This window comes from Culex quinquefasciatus, chromosome 3 (genome assembly GCF_015732765.1).
Source record: "Culex quinquefasciatus strain JHB chromosome 3, VPISU_Cqui_1.0_pri_paternal, whole genome shotgun sequence".
Taxonomy (NCBI): domain Eukaryota; kingdom Metazoa; phylum Arthropoda; class Insecta; order Diptera; family Culicidae; genus Culex; species Culex quinquefasciatus.
The window spans coordinates 123,354,221-123,374,280 of NC_051863.1; the positions used below are offsets into that span (position 1 = coordinate 123,354,221).

The 20,060-nt window shown below is 35.6% G+C and overlaps 1 protein-coding gene across 12 annotated transcripts in view; it reads left to right on the forward strand.

The window, feature by feature from the left end:
- Positions 1–20,060, forward strand: part of LOC6037623 (protein GDAP2 homolog) — a 145,264-nt gene that overhangs the window by 82,848 nt on the left and 42,356 nt on the right. For 7 of the 12 annotated variants that reach the window (XM_038266447.1, XM_038266448.1, XM_038266443.1 and 4 more), the window contains one exon: positions 9,335–9,358. The exons of 3 other annotated variants lie outside the window; for them this stretch is intronic. In XM_038266447.1, coding sequence (XP_038122375.1) covers positions 9,335–9,358 — 24 coding nt within the window. Of the gene's footprint in view, positions 1–9,334; positions 9,359–17,791; positions 18,039–20,060 lie in introns of those variants that run through there. 2 more of the 12 variants (XM_038266452.1, XM_038266455.1) reach the window with 2 other exon arrangements.

Sequence of the window (20,060 nt, forward strand, 5' to 3'; positions counted from 1 at the left end):
ACTACCCGGTGTACTCCGATATGATGTGTGTGCGCTGAAGTGCTCTCGACGTTTAGTACAATTGCACATCATTCACACACAGAGAGAGACTGTTCTCGTGTACGGAGAGAGAAGTTGTTCGGTCCTTTTTGGAAAGGGCTCCACTCGCGGAGTGTCCATAAACTGTGAGGCTCAATTTTTGCTCTACTTTTGATTCTAATCCATTTAGAAGTCACATTGTTTGACCCCTCAGTACCGGATGGTGTCCTGGTCGGGCTGTTTGTACAAAACTATACGAGCTCACAGATGACAGATGTATGCAATTGGTTATGATGTGGTCGACAGTAGCTGCTGGAGCTTTTCTCGCGCGGATCGATTTATTTAATTACACTGCCAAGGACGCAGATGAGTGGTGATGATGGCAGGAAATGTTTCATTTGCTCTTATATGATTCTTTTTTTTGTTTTGTTGGACAAAACTCTGTCAATTCAGACGAAACGGGAAAATGTTGTCCTGTCTCCTATTCAACTTTTGTGCAAATTTGTCCTGAGGGTTAATTTTGGTCTATGAGTTCATTTCAGATATCGCGTAACGGAGGGGGGAAGTGAATATGCAAAAAGGGGATTGGGGAAATTGGGATTGTGGAAAGAATAATTGGGAAAGGGGTAGAAGGGTTATTTAATTTATAATATTATAAATCAAATAACCCTCCTAGTTATTGAGTTATTGTGAACCTTAAAACATGCGCAGTTCTATGGAGACCATTTTAAAAATGTTGTATGTTTCATTCAATGTTTGTTTCATTCATTCAAACAAAAGACAGCTCTGTAAAATACTTGTCATAATATTTTTTTGTGTTTTAGTTTTTTTTTTACAAAAATAAGCAGCTCCTGAATTAGAAGAGAACAATCTTTCTAAAAATATGTTTTTCGAGATTTGCTGCTGACTAAAACTTATTAAGTAGCGGTCGTGGCTGAATGGTTACGATGTTCGCTTTATAAGCGAATGGTTCTGGGTTCGATACCCATCTGCTCCCAACGAGAAAGTTCTGGACTCATTGAATTTGGAATTAATGAGAAAACTTCAAGCTCACGGCGGGGTTCGATCCCCTGTCCTTAGAATTGGTAAGCAAAATGCTTTCCACTTAACCGTGGAGCATTGGTAGCTTGAGGAGGAATCAGACTGGTATAGTTGAATCCAAGAATCGGACTTAGAATCGCATTGAATGCAAGTTGAACATCAGAACTCAAACAAGATTGCATGCAAGATTTGCAAGCGCAGTTGAAATTGAATCTAAAAATACCTCGCTATAAATAGCCTGGGCGACTGCTAGAATTCATCCAATAAGAGATGAGAAGAATTGAAAGCATTCCCATTAGAAATGAGAACACACGAAGAATTCGAACAACAATGCCAAAGGTCGTTACCACTCGCCTAGGGTGGCTCCTCAGACCATTCACCTTCCCAAAAACCGTCCAACTCCAAGCGAAACTTACTTGAGGATACCGTGGAGATTTTCCCTTAATGCTCTTAAAAAAGTGGAGCATCAACACTTCCCGTCTTCCAATTCCCTTTCCTTGTCCCTGGTGCGCGGTGGAGATGGGAGCGGCCGGCAATGGACAGCTGCCATGGTGGTGAGAATCTGGTTCAGGTGGAATTGGTTCTATTCCCAATTATCGATTCCTAGGCAACTTGGGCTTAGACAATCATCACATCACATGGCGAAAATCCAGTCTGCAATCCGCTAAAATCACCGTCTCCTAGCGAAGCGAAGCGATTTGCTGCTGACTAAAACTTATTGTACGAAACAATGAACATTTCTTAATAAATATTACCTTTTCGGCATGAATTAATTTTCAAAAAGTCCTAAGCGTCACTTGTAAACAAAACCGTTTTTCGGTCGTTATTCGATCAATTTATAAATTATATAATTCAAATATGCTTTGAATTTTTCATCTGCACGTCGATGAAAATTTAAATTATTTCATGTAAAAAATCAAATAAGTGTCAAAGGTCGCGATGTCTGTTAATACGTATTGAAAATTTATCAGAGATATGTATATTTTAAGTTTTTGAATATTTTTCAAGGCAAACTTGCTATATTTTGAACACAACCAGGTTACACAACAGGTTGTTTACGAAATTGCTGTTACGAACAGAAAATCTATAATTTGGATGAAACATAAACATTTTGCTGAAGACTTCCTGAAAACGTTGAAGGAGGAAGCACACAAACAAAATTCGAAAACTTCAGACAAGAATATATCAAAATGTGTGTTTTTGACGGGTGAAATAAAAAAAACAATAACGTAGAAACATGATATCTCTGGGTTATTGCAGATTTCCATTAAAATAATATGTTTTACTACACCTTGAACTGTGCATCGGCATACGAGGGGATAAAGATCACGGTTCAGTAGTAAAATGGTACTGTGTGCGGACGGAGAGGATAAATCCCGAAATTGCCGAGAGTACTTTATTCATGGGTTCATTTCCCAAAAAAGTTCATCTATCAAAAAAAAAAGTACCGGTGCCGAGACTCGAACCCAAGACCTTCGGCGTATTGAACCGTGCCTTTGCCGTATGGGCCACCATGGTTCGGTGATCAAGTGGCGATCATTTGTCCATATAAGCCACTCAATAGGATGAACTATTTCAATGAACGAATGAACACGCGAGAGGTCTATACTCTCAGTTGAGTTGAGTAACGGGAAAAAGCAGCGATTTTTTTTCTATAAAAAAATGCGTTTTCGGAATTTTGAAGTTTCAGCAACAAATTTTAAACAAAAGTCTAGTTGACACCAAAATTTAATCTCTTCACAGTTTTGAGCTACAAATCTCTGAAAAACGTGCCTTGGTAAAAATACAGGAAATTGGAAAAGGTCGTACCGCCCCTCTGTCACGAAATATCGAAAAATGGTCCTCGGATTTTGATCAGGGACCAAAATTATCGCTTGGAGCAAAGTTTCACAGAAATCGATGAGGGGTCGGGGCAACTGCTGTGTGAGTTAGCGGAGAATGGCTCATATAGTAAATTTCGTTTGCCTCAAATAATATTATTTTTTTATCACTTTTTTTTATATCTTCAAGATAGGAAATAGTAGTTTATGCAACAAGTTGCAAAAAGAGGATTATTTCAGCACGAGTCGTACATTTACGAGGTTCACCGAGTTGGATAAATACGAAGAGTGCTGAAAAAACTGAGTTTTGCAACGAGTTCCATACAACATTTTTTGCAATTCCAAAAAACACACACTGAGTGAAATTTTCATGTATTTTGTCAATAAACCGATTAAATAAAAAAATGTTGAAAAGTGTTACTTTTCGAAACAAGTGCTGAAAAGTTCAACTTTTCAGCACCCATTTGAGTTCTGAAAAGTAGAACTTTTCAGCATTTATTTTGAAAAGTGTTGCTATTCGATTCTGTTATTTTTGGTACAGAAAAGTAGGTTATTTCGTCGTTCAAGAATGATAGGAAAAGTAAGTAGTTTCACGACGGAATTGCAAAAAAAAGTTTTTTTAAGAAATAAATGCGTTTATTTTCCAAGTCAGACGACTCTATTCAACAATTGAAATTCAAACAGTCGGGTCGAGTTGCTCACACCTAGAAAAAGGCCGCACGTTGTTTCAACGTAATTCATAGTGTCGAAAATGCACATAATGTACTGTTGCATCATTAAAAAAGTCATGAAGAATGTGTTACAATTATTATCATTTGAATTAAATGTCTACTATTTAGGAAGCTGAACCACCTCAACCCGCCACAATCCGATTATGTTCTCCTCAAGTGCACATAAACCTGTCCAGTCCAGTGTGTCCATTCTCTGACAGTTGATACCGCAAACCCACACACCTTGCTTCGTATCACGAAACACATTCGCCGTGTAATATGATTCATGGGCTTGCTTGCATGCACTTCCCATTGTCCGTCCAAGATGACGCCCTGCTCTCGCTCTCTCTCCCTTCGTTGATTTATTATGTTTCACTTCTTCTTATTTGAGTGTGCAGAAGCGCTGATGATTATGTCTCGCAAGGTGAACTGCTTTTGAGTTATTTGTTCATCCACTTCCACCCATATTATCAGCACGAATTACTCGTGTTTGTACACGAAGTTTTTTTTTGTGTTGAGATGGTTTATGTCAAGGCTTGTAAATTGTAAGGTCAGTGCCACTTTGTTTTTCGTTTTGTGGGAGTTAATTACTCCTGACAGAATATCAAGTTAAATTTAGAGTTTGTGAGTTTTTTCATTATCTAACCTTAAAAGATTGAATATCCTCGAATCCGTAAATATGCTTTCTGCGTCTTTTAAAAGCAGCAAAATAACGCAATAAAGTAAGGTCAAACCCAGCAGCAATCTTCGTGTTCCCGATAAGAAAAAAAGGACAATCAAGGTCCCACGTGACCAGGTTTCTACGTTTCAACCGAGTTGAACGACTTTTTAATAGGGATGTCAACCGCCCTGTACCACCACTGGTGATTAGACGATCATTAGAACGTCTCAACGCACAATGGGGCAGGTCTTCGATGACGTCAGAGGATTTTCCCGACTCCGAGACCGATTCAATTGCGTGTTACTGGTAAACTTCCACTGTTTAACAGTGGTGTTATTTTTGTGGGTAAAACGCTCAATTATTCACTTGAACCAGCTATTGATAGAACGCTCATTGTGGTTACTTTTTATAGGACGAGGCTACGCGTAGACGGGAAGTTTTTCAATGACGTTTGAAATCGAAGAAAGGTTCGTCGATACGATTTTGCCTTAGTTATAAGAAATCCAAGTAAGGTAATGTTTCCAAATCTCATACAAAACATAACGTTTTAGAAACTAAATCAAGCACCAAAGACATAACCTCTACCTTAGAAGGCAATTTTAAGTACTTCCTGGGGGCGGTAATTCCTTCGGAAGGGCTCACGGAAAAAGGATTGATTGAGTGTTTTGACATATACGTTTTCCGAGCCTGCTTGATGGAAACAAAAAAGGATCGGATTACGTTCATTACCGGAAACGACACACACACACGCACACAGAGCGATTAGTGACGTCATGCGGTGGAGGCGTGACGACGATTGGTCACTCTCTTGTTAGTTTGTATGATAAAGAAGAAGGAATTCTGGTTCAAACAAGTCCTTCCAAATAATTTTAGATTGATGTACTGTCTACCAGAATTTGAGAGAAGATTTACGTCACTATGACGTTATTGTAGGTTATTTACTCTAAAGTTTTCGTGACAATGAAGAGAATTGTTCTAAAAAAGCCATTTGTCTAGTTTTGTTGACATTTGAAACGAACAATTTGAAAAGTACGAGCCACACTGAAATGTTTCAGTGTAAGTTCTGACTTTTTCTTATTTTCTTCTTGATATAACACGAAATGAAGCAATTTCAATATGTTGATGTTAATCGATGATTGATTTTCTATACTTGATTTTTTGTTTAAAGTCAAGTGTAATGTATTTTGACATTACAGTTTTAATGTTTAACAAAACGAAGTCTAAACTTTTCAATACTTTTCATTTTATTTTACTTCGCAAAACCTACAAATATCCCTAAAAAAGAACTTTGCTAGTGCTCAAAGTGTTTGATTGGCGGTCCAAATATACAGCACACATGAGCTGGTGGACCAAACGCGAAAAAAAATATTTTGAAAAAAATATTGTTATAGTAGTTTATGCAACAATATTGAAAAGTATAACTTTTTGACACAAGTGCTGAAAAGTTTAATTTTTCAGCACCCATTTCAGGACTTGTATCTAAAAGTATTACATTTCGATTATTTTATTTTTAATAGTGAAAAGGCCCGTCATGCGAGAATGACAAGAAAAGTTATTAGTTTCACAACGGAATTGCAAAATAGTAGTTTATGTAACAAGTTTCAAAAAGAAGATTTTTTCAGCACGAGTTACTGACGAGTGCTGAAAAAATCAAGTTTTGCAGCGAGTTACTTACAACAGTTTATGCAATTATTGTTGTTTATTGATCTTGGGTCATGCCCGTAATTCAAAAAAAAAAATGCTTCTTGAATGAAATTTTATGTCAAACATTCATGTGTTTAGAAAATCCACCATTCAAAACATATTGAAAGGAACGGAAACAGTTATTTTTGGTGAAGAAAAGCAGCCCGTTTCGTTTTTGCAGAAGGACAGGAAAAGTTGACAGTTTCACAGCGGAATTGCAAAAAGTATATTTTAATCTACAAAACTTACTTCAAATAGGATTTATTTTTCCATTGAAGCGTTTGTTTCCTGTCATGAATGATATTTACCGTCAAGATGAGTGTCAAATTTCAAAAGCAGTGTCAAAAACTAATACTGTGTGTGTGTGTGTGCAACCAACCAAACGGGACCACGCGATCGCTTCTTACAAATTGAGTTGTTTCCATGTATTTTTAGCTCTCATTCTATACATGCAAATAACTCGCATAGGCATTTGGAAGGTGTTAGCTCTGCCGAGCTTCGGTGACCCATTTCTACGCTGGCTAGCCGAGCGCGAGGTACTTCAGCTTTGTCGACAAGCCCCGCCCTGAAGAACGTTTGGACCAATCGGATTCAAACGTTATTTAGAACTTCCGAACCTTTGTCAAATGGACAAGGATCCAGCGCGTATATAGTTGATGGTGGTAACAGTATTCCTAATTCCAGTCATAGCTCACCAAGTCGCGATGGCCTAGTGGTTAGCATTTTTGCTTACCAATCCAAAGGACGGGGGATCGAACCCCGACTCGAGCGACTTTGATTTTTCATTCATGTTCAGAGTTTCAAGATTTATATTTCCTATACTTTCTCGTTGGGAGCAGATGGGAATCGAACCCAGGACCATTCGCTTACAAAGCGAACACCGTAACCAGTCAGCCACGGCCGCTCCATCAGTGTCAAAAACTAATACTTTCCGAAAAAAAGTGCTAAAAATTAAAACTTTTAAGTAGCTGAAAAGTACTTTTCTATATGGTTTTTTTGGCGATAAACAGAAAGTAAACTTTCCAACAGTTTAAACAAAAACATTAAAATCTTCTGAATCAAAATTCTACAAAAAAATATTATTTCTATTAATTTTAGGCAGGTACAAATTTTATTAAAAGTTTGCTCACTAGTCTTTGTTTTTAAAACAAAAAAAGAAAAGTTTTCGTAGAACAATTGTTGCTCAAAATGATCTCCTAAACATGGAAAAAATAAAAAAAAAATCTGTTAAAGCCAGCATAAAGTAAAAGTTTATTCAATTGAAAAGTTTTATCAAGTTTTATTGTGAATTAAAATAAGCCTTTTAGAGCTTATTTCTCCACGAAACCGGTCTTTTTTTAAATTTAAATTTTTGTATTTTTTTAATCCGGCTGAAACTTTTATGGTGTCTTCGGTATGCCCAAAGAATCAATTTTGCATCATTAGTTTGTCCATATAATTCTCCATACAAATTTGGCAGCCGTCCGCCGTCCATACAAAAATGATGTATGAAAATTCAAAAATCTGTATCTTTTGAAGAAATTATTTGATCGATATGGTGCTTTCGGCAAAAATGAAGGCACGGATAAGGACTACCCTGGAAAAAGGTAAACAATAAAAAATTTTGGTGATTCTTAGTTACACTGTTTATCACTAAAACTTGATATCCAAAAAAACAAATATATTTTTTTAATTTTGTTTTTTTTCAAATATTTTTTTTCAAAGTTGGGCAAGCATTGGCACTAATTTAAAAAAAAATGGCCATAACTTGAAAACGGCAAACTTTATCACAATTTGTCTGCCTGTGTGGATCAATCGGACCGCGCACTGGACTCACAATCCAGAGGTCGCTGGTTCGAATCCCGAGGCGGACGCAAAAAAATTCTAAGTGTAAATATAGGTATTCGGTACCCTCTCCCCGTGCCATACCTTCACACGATACACACCTGTGGAACCGTTGACGAAACCGCAAGGTTTAAGAGGGCCACATTATAAGGTGTTACGTCGATTCCGTTCCGTTATCACAATTTGACAAAAGTACTTTTTGATTGCAAATTCGATATTACATCGAAAAATTAAGTGAAACTTTTTTTGCGACCAGTATTTCGTTTTTTTTAAATCAGTATTGATTCAAAAATTCATAAATCGGTCAAAAATTTTCTGCCCGCTCTGGAAATTTTTGAATAGTTGGCAGTTGATGTCTCCTAAAATATATCAGAAAAAATAGATAAAAATTGTGTTTTATTACAAATCAAGTTTAAGTGATAAAAATCAACTGCAAATTTTTTACTGTGTATCATTGTTTACAATGTAGTCATTTCCCATACCTACAACTTTGCCGAAGACACCAAATCAATAAAAAAAATGGTTCAAAAGGTGAAAATTTGTGAATTCTCATATTTAATTTTTGTATGGACAGCTGCCAAATTTGTATGAAAATTTATATGGAAAAACTAATGATGCAAAATGGCTTCTTTGGGCCTACCGAAGGCACCAAAAAAATTTCAGCAGGATTAAAAAATACAATAAAAATCAAATGACCGAAATCTAAGGCGAGTGCTCTTTACTGTTTTACTCGATTCTTATTGATAAAGATGCTTCATGATTGCAGTACTAAAGCATACCTTAAGGTTGCATTGATATTATTAACTACACCTTCAATTCAATGATTGCTCAATTAAAACAAAACTCATTCCAACATGTGATTTGATTGAATTGAAATTTCCCTGCGCCTGACCTCAACATTTAGTTGTTCTATTTTCAACCTTCAAACAAAGAGTAATTAGTCGAATGGCAATTCCAATGATCTTAAAACAAATATTGATATTTTTTAACAGTTGTTTTCAAGCAAAAACCGCTGTTCTCTCCAATTAACCTGAATCATGCAGACTGCGTTGATTGTTGCGCAAAAGCTTGAAATTAACAACAACCCTCCCAAACAATTCGTCACCAACGACCATTATCAAGTCACAACCAAATTACACCCGCAGTGGGGCATCATAAACCAGCAGCCCAATCATTGCAACCCACCGCCTCCTCCAAAGTCAAACAAAAGCAATGTTATCACGCGATCTTCATCTTGTTCATCTCAGCAGCAGCACCGCGACGATAAAGTAATAAAGCCCCTCTCGTACTATCAGCATCTGTTTGAACACTGATTAAGACCTTAATCGCTGCGTCAAACTTTGGCTTGATTCGGTGGATTAGGGCGAGCTTAGTTGCTGGCTTTAGCGGGGGGAAAATAGCCGATGTAATTAGCAAAAGTACCGGTTCTAGGTGGACGCGAGAGTCACGCTAGAGATTTTTTATTAATTGCGAGTTGTAGATTAGCTAGTTTGCAAAATTTATCAATGTTTTGAAATTTTCTCAACACTCCAGGAAAACACTAATCAAAATTTTCCCAATTTTCTAATCCCGTTTAGTTCACCATTACTGGTGGATTGCGAGTGAGTACCCGGAGCCGAATCAATTCTTTTTCTTATTTTCATCTTTTTTTCCTAAGTAGTTTTCCAAATTTTTCCTCTCTTTCTATAATTTTTGCTCAGTAGAATAGTTCAGTTGATACTTCCCAAAAAATGCAGTAGTTTAGACTTTAGTTTGTTTTTCCTTTGCATTCGCATTTCAAAAGTTTCCAACCTCAAATCCTCACAGTATAACTGAGAAAGTCAAATCCCTCTTTCTGCTCATGAAACTTTCATGAAAATAACCCCCGCAACTTCCCCCTTGCTTGGCCGATCAAACTTGTATGCCCACAGATTGTTTCGATTTTTCTTCTAGAATTTCCACCTTCAACCTCTGCCCAGTTCAACATAAACATAAAATCAAACACAGAACCCCGAAAATGACCCCGCAGGCTTCCCCAAAATTTGAATACTTTGAATTATTAACCCACCCTCACGTGTCCTTGCCTCTCAATACACAGTCAAAAATAGCAATTTTGCATACTTTTAAATGCTATTTTGTTCTTTGATATTAAAGTGGTTAATTTACACCTTAACATTTTACATCTACGAAATTTACGCAATTTTTTTCACTAAGTTGGGTCGGCTGGCTTTGACTTTTACTCTAATAGAGAGTTGGTAGGCCAATCAAATCCAAAAAGTGGCCTGTTTTATCTTGTTTCGAGAGTACCTTTTTTTCTCCAAGTCTAGAATCCCAGAGTGTTTGTTTATTTTTAAGCAACTGATTTTGTTTTGTCCGTTCTCCCTTTTTCGAAAAGTTTTTGGCTTTTGAGGTGATTTATACGCAGCTGTTTTTTGCTTTATATTATTCCGTAGTTTGGGTTTTCTTAGAAGTTTACGTTTGTGAGATTTATTAAGGTTTTCGCAACTGCATGTTACCCTTTTCGAGTAATTAATTTTTATTTACGATATCATTAGTTTTTCCCTCCATCTTTGATATTAATTTCAAATAATTCAGATTCGCTAATATATTTACTCGCTACCATTGGCTTCACAATAGTTTGATAAATTTTATGGCATGACTCTTTTAAATTATAATCAAATATTTTATATCGAAAAGGATAAAGTTAAGGCATGAAAGCAATAAAATTAGAAAAAAAATGTTTTACTTAATAAAGTTCAATAATTTTTATAATGAACATATATTGTTCTTTTGTTACATTTATACCTTGGGGTCGTAAAAAGCCTAGAATCTAATTTATTAAGCAAGCTAGTGTCGTGTTTAAGTGTCTTTAATCCTTTTGGATCATACATGAAACAAAAATCTAAATAGTCAATCTTTTAGAATCGATGGCAAATTTGAATTTGATTTTTTTACAATTCAAGAATTGTATTGTATAACTTGTTTTTTCGACAATTTGAAACTAAAATGGGTACTTTACAAATTTTAAATTTCGGACTACGAGTAAGAAAGTCAACTTGAAAAAAAATATATTTTCATAAATTCATTGGCAATTTTTTTACAGTAGTGAAAGTGTAATAATAAACAAAGCATTTCATGGTACTTTCTGTTGAAAAATGAGATAGGCTTGAAATTTTAAATTATCAGTTTTGTAAATGAAACAAATTTTCATTAAATTTGGAATTAGCACGCCGAAATTCCAAATGTTAAGCCTTTTTTAAAAAAAATAATTGCAATAATATCACAAAATGCTTTAAACAGGACAGTTATGCATTTATGCTAGTTATACACAATAACATTATATACAGTTATGCTACTGCTAAATAAATGGCAAAAAATCTATGAGTTCATTAAACAGTGCTAATTTAGGAAAATCCATAAACCAACGTATTAGACAGTAGCTCTTATAACAAAATCTTTGTTGTTTGGAGCGTTGAAAATCAACAGAAAAAGACCTCAATCGCATTCAGGGATGGAATAATCGCAAAAACGAACTTTCTTCATCCGCGAAAAAGAGAGGAGGCAAATCACGCAAAAGAAAATCGCTTCCGAAATTCTCCAAGAAAATCAATCTGCTGATGATTGTATGTGAATTTCCTTGTCAGCACTACTTAAACATATTTATTTCGCGATGTTTACACACATTGCCCATCTACAAAATGTGACAGGTCATTTTTCGACGTGTGACGTTACACTTGCAAGTGTAGTAGTGAAAAAGATGTTCCGCCGAATAATCAAGATGATATTTTTTTAGTTTCTTTTTACCGATCTTTCGTGCGCGAGAGAGGAGAGCCAAGCTCTCTTCGGATTTTTTCTGATCGTATTATAAATTAAAACACTTATGGTGAGGATTCAAATAACCGTGAACAAAAATGCAAAATAAACGCATATTCACAAAAGTTTTCTCCGAAACATCGTTAATGTTTGATTTGATAGTTTACTCTTAGCTCTTAGGAGATCAATATGTAATTTCATCGCGCATCTAATTTTAGCTAATCAACACATTGACGTTCAATTGCAGATAAACAATTTTCTACCAAAACCGGAAATGGGTTTTATTTGTATTTTTTTTATTTGGCTCAAACTTTGTGGGGGCCTTCCCTACGATCAAAGAAGCAATTTTGTGTCATTGTCTCCATACAATTGTGGCAGCTGTCCTTACAAAAATGGTACGTAAATATTAGAAAATTGATTAATTTGTTGTAGGTTCAGAAAAAAGGTTTACGGAAAAAATCTTGGCGATTTTTTAAATAACTTTTTTTTACAAAAAATCAATTGCTCAAAATTAGTATTTTTCGATTTTTGAGAGTTTTTGAGCAAGACTAACATTTCAAAAGGGCCAAACATTCAAAGCTCCTTCCTTTTGATTGTTAGTCTTGATTAAAAAAAAATGAAAATAATGTTTTCGAAATGATCGGGAAGTTTTACGAATGATTCATTTTTAACATTAAAATCGGACCATTAGTTGCTGAGATATCGGCATTAGAAAATGGGGGGTTGTTGGGTTAGACTTAATAAATTAATTTACCTATTTTTTTAAGCCGGTGTATCTTGGCAACCAGAGGACCAATATCCAATGTATAGTTATTTTATAGTAATTTTTCTGACGATATATTTTCAAAAATGGTCACTCATGGTAACTTTTCCAAAAACCTGTTAAGTGAAAAAATATGTATAAAATTTCGATTTTTTTTTCCAAAAATCGGTATTTTTTTCAAAAAAAAACATTACTTGGCAGCTAAATGTTTGACCATACTTCTCTATGGCTCAAAAATTGCGGGGGTTGGTTCCCTAAAATATATATCAAAAAATCTAGAATATAATGAAAAATAACCATTTTGGGAAATTGAGTTTTTGTAAAAATAAGTTCATAAAAGAAATCGGCAAGATTTTCTTCCGTGTACTTATTTTTTTCTGAGCAGTCCTCACCAATACCTACAACTTTGTCGAAGAAATTCCTCAAAAGTTTCAGATTTTCGAATATTTACGTATCATTTTTGAGAGGACAGCTGCCAAAACTGTATGGAGACTTGGATGGGTGAACCAATGTCACAAAATGGCTTCTTTGGTCTTTGGGATGGCCCTCACAAAGTTTGAGCCAAACATACAAAAAATTGTCGAAATCGGAAAATTTCGTAAAAAATTGCTCAGATACTTAAATGAGTTTTAAACTGAAATGTCATAATAGTAGGATTTGAGCAACCAGGTTTCTATCAATAGTTTTGAAATAAGTTGTTCAAACAAAAAAAAATCGTAACCAGCCAACATTTGAAATCTTCTTCTAAATAAAAAATAAACATTTTAAAGTGTGTTTTTTTACATAATCAATAATTTTGAGCATGAGCATGAGCATGAGAGACCACCCATGGTTGTCCTTCTCCGTTGCTGAACAGGACCATAATATCCCATCAGCACAACCGGTCACACGCTTCAACGATCAAATGATGTTTCCCTTATCAACAGCATGCATGAATGCGCTGAAAAGATAAAACATCACGATCATCAAAACTAGAGCCGGTGCGAAAAGGAAACAGTCGTTGGCCACCAACGGCGCCCGCCATGTCAGTTTGTAGATCTCGAGGGAATGGGACGGGAATGTTAGTTAGCACAGGCTGCTACCAAGGGTGGGTTCTATACGATATCCACACCCCGCGTGTGCCGGAAAACTACTTCTACTTGGGATTTTGTTAGTGGGTAAGGGTAATGGCCAGGATTCAACATAGAGGATGATGATGCGACCCAATAATCAATAAATTTTGTTTAATGGTGTGATGTATTATGCATTCTCAAGGCAAACAGTCGGAGTATGCGGATGAGACTATTCCCGGTTATTTGGTGTTGAGTTTAGCATAAATGATTTAATCTTAGACAGCCGGCTGTGGAAAGATAAACCCAACTAAAATGCGAAAATGCGAAACCGCCCGGATCGAAATACACGCACAATCGGGGGGACAACAAAGACGGAAACGGCAACGAAAATCCTGCGCGAGGACCGCGACGCACACCGTTCAAATTCTCCAACGCAACTCTTTACATAATCAATCATTTTCAAACCAAAGTTCAGTCTCCAACATGATTTGAATAGTAGAAAAAGAGTGAAAACTTTTCCGCACAAAACGCACCGTCTATCTCAACAGCGTCGTCTCGTCGCATATCCTTGATTTCTCACCATGCCACATCATTGGCACATGGCAGGATGACATCAGCCCGACACGCGTCCGTATGCCCGTGCCTGGCTCCTTCTCCCCAAGTCCAAAGTCAGCAGGCGCCCAGTGTGACCAGCCACGCTTCGTGCGTGTGTCCTTTTTCGTTGACGTCATCAGTCATTCTAGTCATGCTGATAAGTTTTTTTTTTCGGAAAGCTACTTTGCATTTCCTTTAAGCTCACTTTAATCTGAAGAAGCTGAGGGAGTGTTTTCCCTCGGAAAAGGTCACCACAAAAAAAAGGGTTGGAGAGAAAACCGACAATGGAATCGAACATTAGGATACACACGAAAAAAACGAACCCCATAATTTATGCGGTGAGAAGCAACAATGGAAAGCATAACTCTTGTGTGGCACACGGCACGGAACGGTGGAGCTTGTGAATGAAGATGACCTGGGCTATGGAGCCGCGCCAGGTGAGATTGGTGGAAGGCGGGAGAGTGGAGAGGATGGAAAAACTGAGAGAAAGTGAGAGATCGATCGATGTGAGCGTCTGTAGGATGTCTCTTGAGAGCAATTGTTGCATCACCGATTGGGTTGTTAAATTTTCATAGCGTGGGAAAATTTAATGTAAAAAAAAGGATGGAACAATTGTCTTTGAGAAGGGTTAAATATTTTGATTTTTAATTGATAAAATGTATCATGATATTTATCGAATCATAATTCTTTCTTACAATTGCTAAAAATTTTAATCCAATTGTTTTTTTTTTGTGTTTCAATATCTCCCTAAGTAATACTATCATTGATAAAACACATATGAAATGTGATACAGTCGACACTATGGTTGTAAATATTCTAGGGACCATCGTAGAAAAGAATCATCACAGAATGATACAAAATGAAGACTCGATTGGAACTATGTTATTCGTTGTACCTCGCTATGGAGGAGAATCATGGCAACGACCAGCAAACAAAAACTAATAAATGTTAAACATCCTTCACCCAGCTTCGTTTCGCTAACAAAAAAGTCTATACAAGCCATGAAAAAATTAAATTATTGACAACCGCAAGAGATTTTTAAAGCATATAAGGGACCGTCGAAAAAAAGATCCTTCATGCATGAAAAAATGTTGAGGGATCATGAGAAACGAAGTATGCAGTTTGGAGGGACTGAAAATTGTATACAGCTAAAAAAGTAGTAATTAAGCTGCGTGTTAAAGGCCTGGGTGTAAAATAAATATTGCATTATTTTATGCAATTTTATGTGATTTTACACTCTGAAATATGTAGCTCATCGGTATGGGAAACCTACTTGACCGAAATGTCAAGCTGATATATGCGTTTATCCTAACAGCTTTCCATCGGTCTGGTGGCCGAGTGGGCTAAGGCGCCAGTCCTTACTGTTGGTGCTGGGTTTGAATCCCGTCGGTTGAAACATTTTTTTTTGTTTTTGTAAAAATTGTACATGCGGTGTGTAATATTAAGTGTTTATTTTGACGAAGGTGATGTGCACGTTTTTGCATGCGCTTTTACCATCGGATTTTTTGCTGTGTATAGGTAGATGGAGCATAACTGAGATCGAGAAGTTCCAAAACCAGAGAATCTACTTTAATAAAGACCAATAATTTGCATGGTTGTTTGACAACGTGACGATTCTTTTTCAAAATTTCCGTGGTTCATCAAATTGCAATTTCTAAGAGTTTTCCAGAAATAATAAAACAAGATAATGTCGTAGCTTAAAGCCAAATAATCCCGAAATTCTTTAGATTTACTTAAAAACTCACGTTTATTAACAGGCAAATGAAAAATATTTGTTGTGTTTTAAAATAATGAAATTTTAACGTAAACTTTGTAGGAATCCAAGTAACCATATGTTTGAAAATGACAGTAAATATTTGAAAAAATCACTTGATTTTTTCTGTAGGATAGCAATTATTCAATCTAAGAAAAGACATTCAAGCAAAAAATATAGTTTGTCTGTAAACTACTTGGTTTCCCACATTTTGTTACTACAGCCCAGAGTCGATTAGCCGAGATTTCGTGTTTCTTTTTCTTAAAGCGGTTCTATTTCAGCAACCCGAGGTCCAATCTTCAATGTCTCTTAGACAATTTTATAGCAAATTTTCTGAACTTTTCAAAAAAAATATTTTTAGAAATGGTCACTCATGGTCACTATTTTTAAAAATCGAAAAGCTTCAAATATTTCGCTAAAGTCGAACTTTCGGTGGCTATATCTTGAAAACAGAGCCTTTTATCAAAAAATCTGTAAAGTACTTCTCGAAATTCTATTTTTGCATTAAAAAATAATGTCAAATTTGTTTTTGCATGAAACTTCAATTTTTTCCAAAAATCACAATTTTTTCAAAAATTCATAACTCGGCGGCAGATTTTTTGACCATGTTTCTCTATGGCTCAAAAGTTGCGGTTTTTTGTCCCCTAAAACATATCAAAAAATCTCGAAAATCAAAAAATACGTATTTTGGGAAATTGAGTTTTAGTGAAAAAAAAGTTGATTAAAAACTCAGCAAAAAAATCCGTGTACCTATTTTTTTCTCAAAAATCCTCAGCGATACCTACAACTTTGCCAAAGACACCAAATTGATCAGAAAATTCACTCAAAAGTTACAGTTGTTTAGATATTTACGTACCATTTTTGTAAGGACGGCAGCCAAAATTGTATGGAGACTTGTATGGGTGAACCAATGACGCAAAATAGCTCATTTGGTCATATGAAAGGCCCTCACAAAGTTTAAGTCAAATAAAAAAATACAAAAAATAAAAATGGTTTAAATCGGCCGATTTCGTAGAGAGTTGCTCATCATGCATTTTTTAAATTTGTTTATATTTTATATGTCTTAGAATACTAAAAGGTATCTTTTGCCTCTGTGTTTATGATGTTGCAAAATGTGGTACTAAAGGTATATTTTTTTGAAAAAAGGTGTAAAATCACATAAAATTGCATAAAATAATGCAATATTTATTTTACACCCAGGCCTTTTACACGCAGCTGGATTACTACTTTTTTAGCTGTGTATAGAAATTGCCAAAAACCACCAAACACTCTATTTCTTCGACTTTTCAATTTTTTAAAACCGCTGTTTTTTCCCAAGGATTGGACATAGTATAATGGTCAATATGAAGACTTTTATGTAAAATTTTCTGGCAAATCGCAAAAATTTTGACGCTTAGACCACTTTTCATAAAACAGTTTTAGTAAATAAGTTTTGTAGGAGAGACATACCATCCTGCATTTTTCGTCAGATCAAAAAAATTCATAGAAGTGGCGTTTTTTTACAGTGTATTTTTTTCAGAAAGGACGTCCAATTTCCTACAAGTTTTTCTGTGACCACTTTTTGATACAATACAACAGCTTCGAGATACAGTAATCGCTTTTCTCAAATGTTATTCTCAGGTTCACTTTTTTACACATTTTTTTGGTAAAATTACTTTAAAAAAGAGTAATCAACCTACCAAATTTTCAACTTTCCAAAATTCAACTTTTTTCTGTGCACAATTCTTGAAATGCCCATTTTATATGAACAGCCTGATTTTTTCTGAGATGGGGGGTCATACGGAATGCATAGACAAAGTTTCATCCTTATAAAAAAAACACAAATTTCAATTATGAAATAAATAGAAAGTCTAGATAATAGCTCACGGTTAAAACATAAACATTAAAAAATGGATCTTAAACCCACCTTGTTTCGATCTCATGCCGGGCCAGTCTCTCCGCTCTCAGACACATACTCTTTCAAAACAAATCCACCATGTTTTATCCTCTCTCACTCTCTGTTTCTCTGAAAAGCAACAGCCCTTTCTCACTTCTCACTGCTCAGCTGCTCAGTTTTCCCAGCTCGCAGCCGCGTTTTTGCTCCCATCGTTCAGTAGCCAACAGAGTATCGGTTCGAATAGTTTCGTTTTGCTGCGCTGTGTCTTTGCCTCTGACCGTCAGTCAGTCAGTTTGTCAGAGTTTGGTTGGATTTTTCCCTCTCTCGCGCGGCTGTTTTTTGGGGACTTTTTTTTTGGTTTTTCGGTTCTTGCTTTTTGAGGGAGGAAAATTCGCTGTACGTCAATCCGTCGGGACCAATTCGGAAACATACCTGCAATCGTTTTTTGGAGGTTTGTTGAGAGGAAAATTTTGCAGTCGGTTTGTTTTCGATGGAAGAATTGTGGTTTTTCTGAAGAAATGCAACAAATTTCAGCTGTTTAAGTGTATTTGTGAGAAAACTGGTTTTATTAGTGAAAATTCTGATGAAATCACACTTTTACAGTGAAGACCTTAAAAAATCTGTGTGTTTCATATGCATTGAATCAAGAAAATCAATTGCCCTCTGGAAAATAATCCTGCCAGAAAACGTGGAAATTTTCTAGTCAGCAAGGAAAACAATCGACGATGAGAGGAAAAACTTCTGTGCGCGGCAGTGTCTGTGTGTGATTTTGTGTACGAAAAACCTTAACAAAAAAAGAAAAGAAAAAAGCCGATGACGCTGCCAACAGAGTGCTTCTTGTTCTTCGTTTTCTTATTTGAGGTTTTCCTGAGGGTCCTCCAAGTGCGGCAGGAGGAGAAGCGAAAATCTATTTATAAAATAATTTCCAATTTGTGTGAGAGTTTTCCACCGAGCTTTTCCACGGGCGCTCTCTTCGTCGCCGTCGCCGCTCCCCTTCTTCTACCTGAGCTGTGGCAGCGCACACCGGCAATGATGGCGGCGCGGCAGTTGCAAATAATGTTGCTGCGTCCAACCTGAAGTTGCTGGAGTGGAAAAAGCTGTAGTGAAATGTTGTCGAGAGATTATGTTCAAGATGTTGTGGGGAGTTTGAGTTTTTGGATGTTTGATAATTATGATGAGCGCTTTAAGAGCTGGTTGCTCTTAATTTGCAGGTTTTCCTGTTTTGCTTGAAGATAGCTTTTCAAAAGTTGGACTTGTTTTAATTTAGAAATCAGGGTTCTGAAATTCAGCATAAAATATTAAAGTTTTCCTTGCAGGATAACTTTTAATTTTTCTGTATAAAATTCAATTTAACAAATTTCAGCACTAAAAGGAATCAGCATGTGCCGGTTGTTGCCTTCTTGAAGCCACTGATTGTTGCCACTCAATTGTATTTCAAAATTTCAATTGTATTTCAAAATTTATGTAATTTTGTGGCACAGTCATTGACGTCCTAGTAATCATTGATTAATGACAATTTCCATAACAGAACAAGGAATAGGATAATCGTTACCAAAAGGAATCAGCATGTGTATTCTAAACAACTTGTTGAAGGAATTTTGTCAAAATATTGAAAGCGACGCACAATTTATATCTTTGAACGAAAATCATGACAATGATGAAAGTCTTCACGTTAAAGAAAACTAAATTTAGTTGTTTTCCCTGTTTAGAGTAGTAGATGGATGTTTTGATGAACAATTTCTAACACTTCGTAATAAAGCGTCCAATTTCCCGTCCTGGTAAAAAAATTCCGAGAATTCCCAGGATTTCCCGGAAAAAAATATTTCCCGTTTCCCGGGAAATTTGTTATATTCCCGGGAATTCCCGAAATACAATCAGAGGTATACATTTTCGTACGTTTTTGGAAGAAATGTTTTGAAATTATACAAAAAATAATAATTTGAGAACCTGATTTAATTTTATTTATATCATTCTACTGTTCATATTAAACTTATCAGCTTGTCTATAAATGTCATGTCAAGGTTTAATTCAGATGATATTTATTTCTGAAGCATTCTCCACGAGGAATATTGTTTGCTTATATATTGAATAACAAAAATTTGTTATGGAATGAATTTAAACTGTATTATTTTTGAAAATATAATTTAAAACTAAGATATTTACATCTTCCGGCCAAGATCAACATTGAGATTAGTTTAACTTTTTTTTTACCATGAACATGTTGAAAATTGAACTGATATAATTAAATTTTTCAAAAGGTTTTGAGCTACTAAGGGCGTAAGAGTTAAATTTGAAAAAAAATATCGTTTAATTTCGACCACTTTTAATTCTCAAACTTATTTTAATCTTAAAAAACTATGAAAATCCATCAAAAAACAACTTCGTAACATACTACATTTACCCAAAGAATGCAACTATATTTCAAAAATACGCTCCAAATATTTGAAAACTTTGACTTGTGATTTCATGTAAT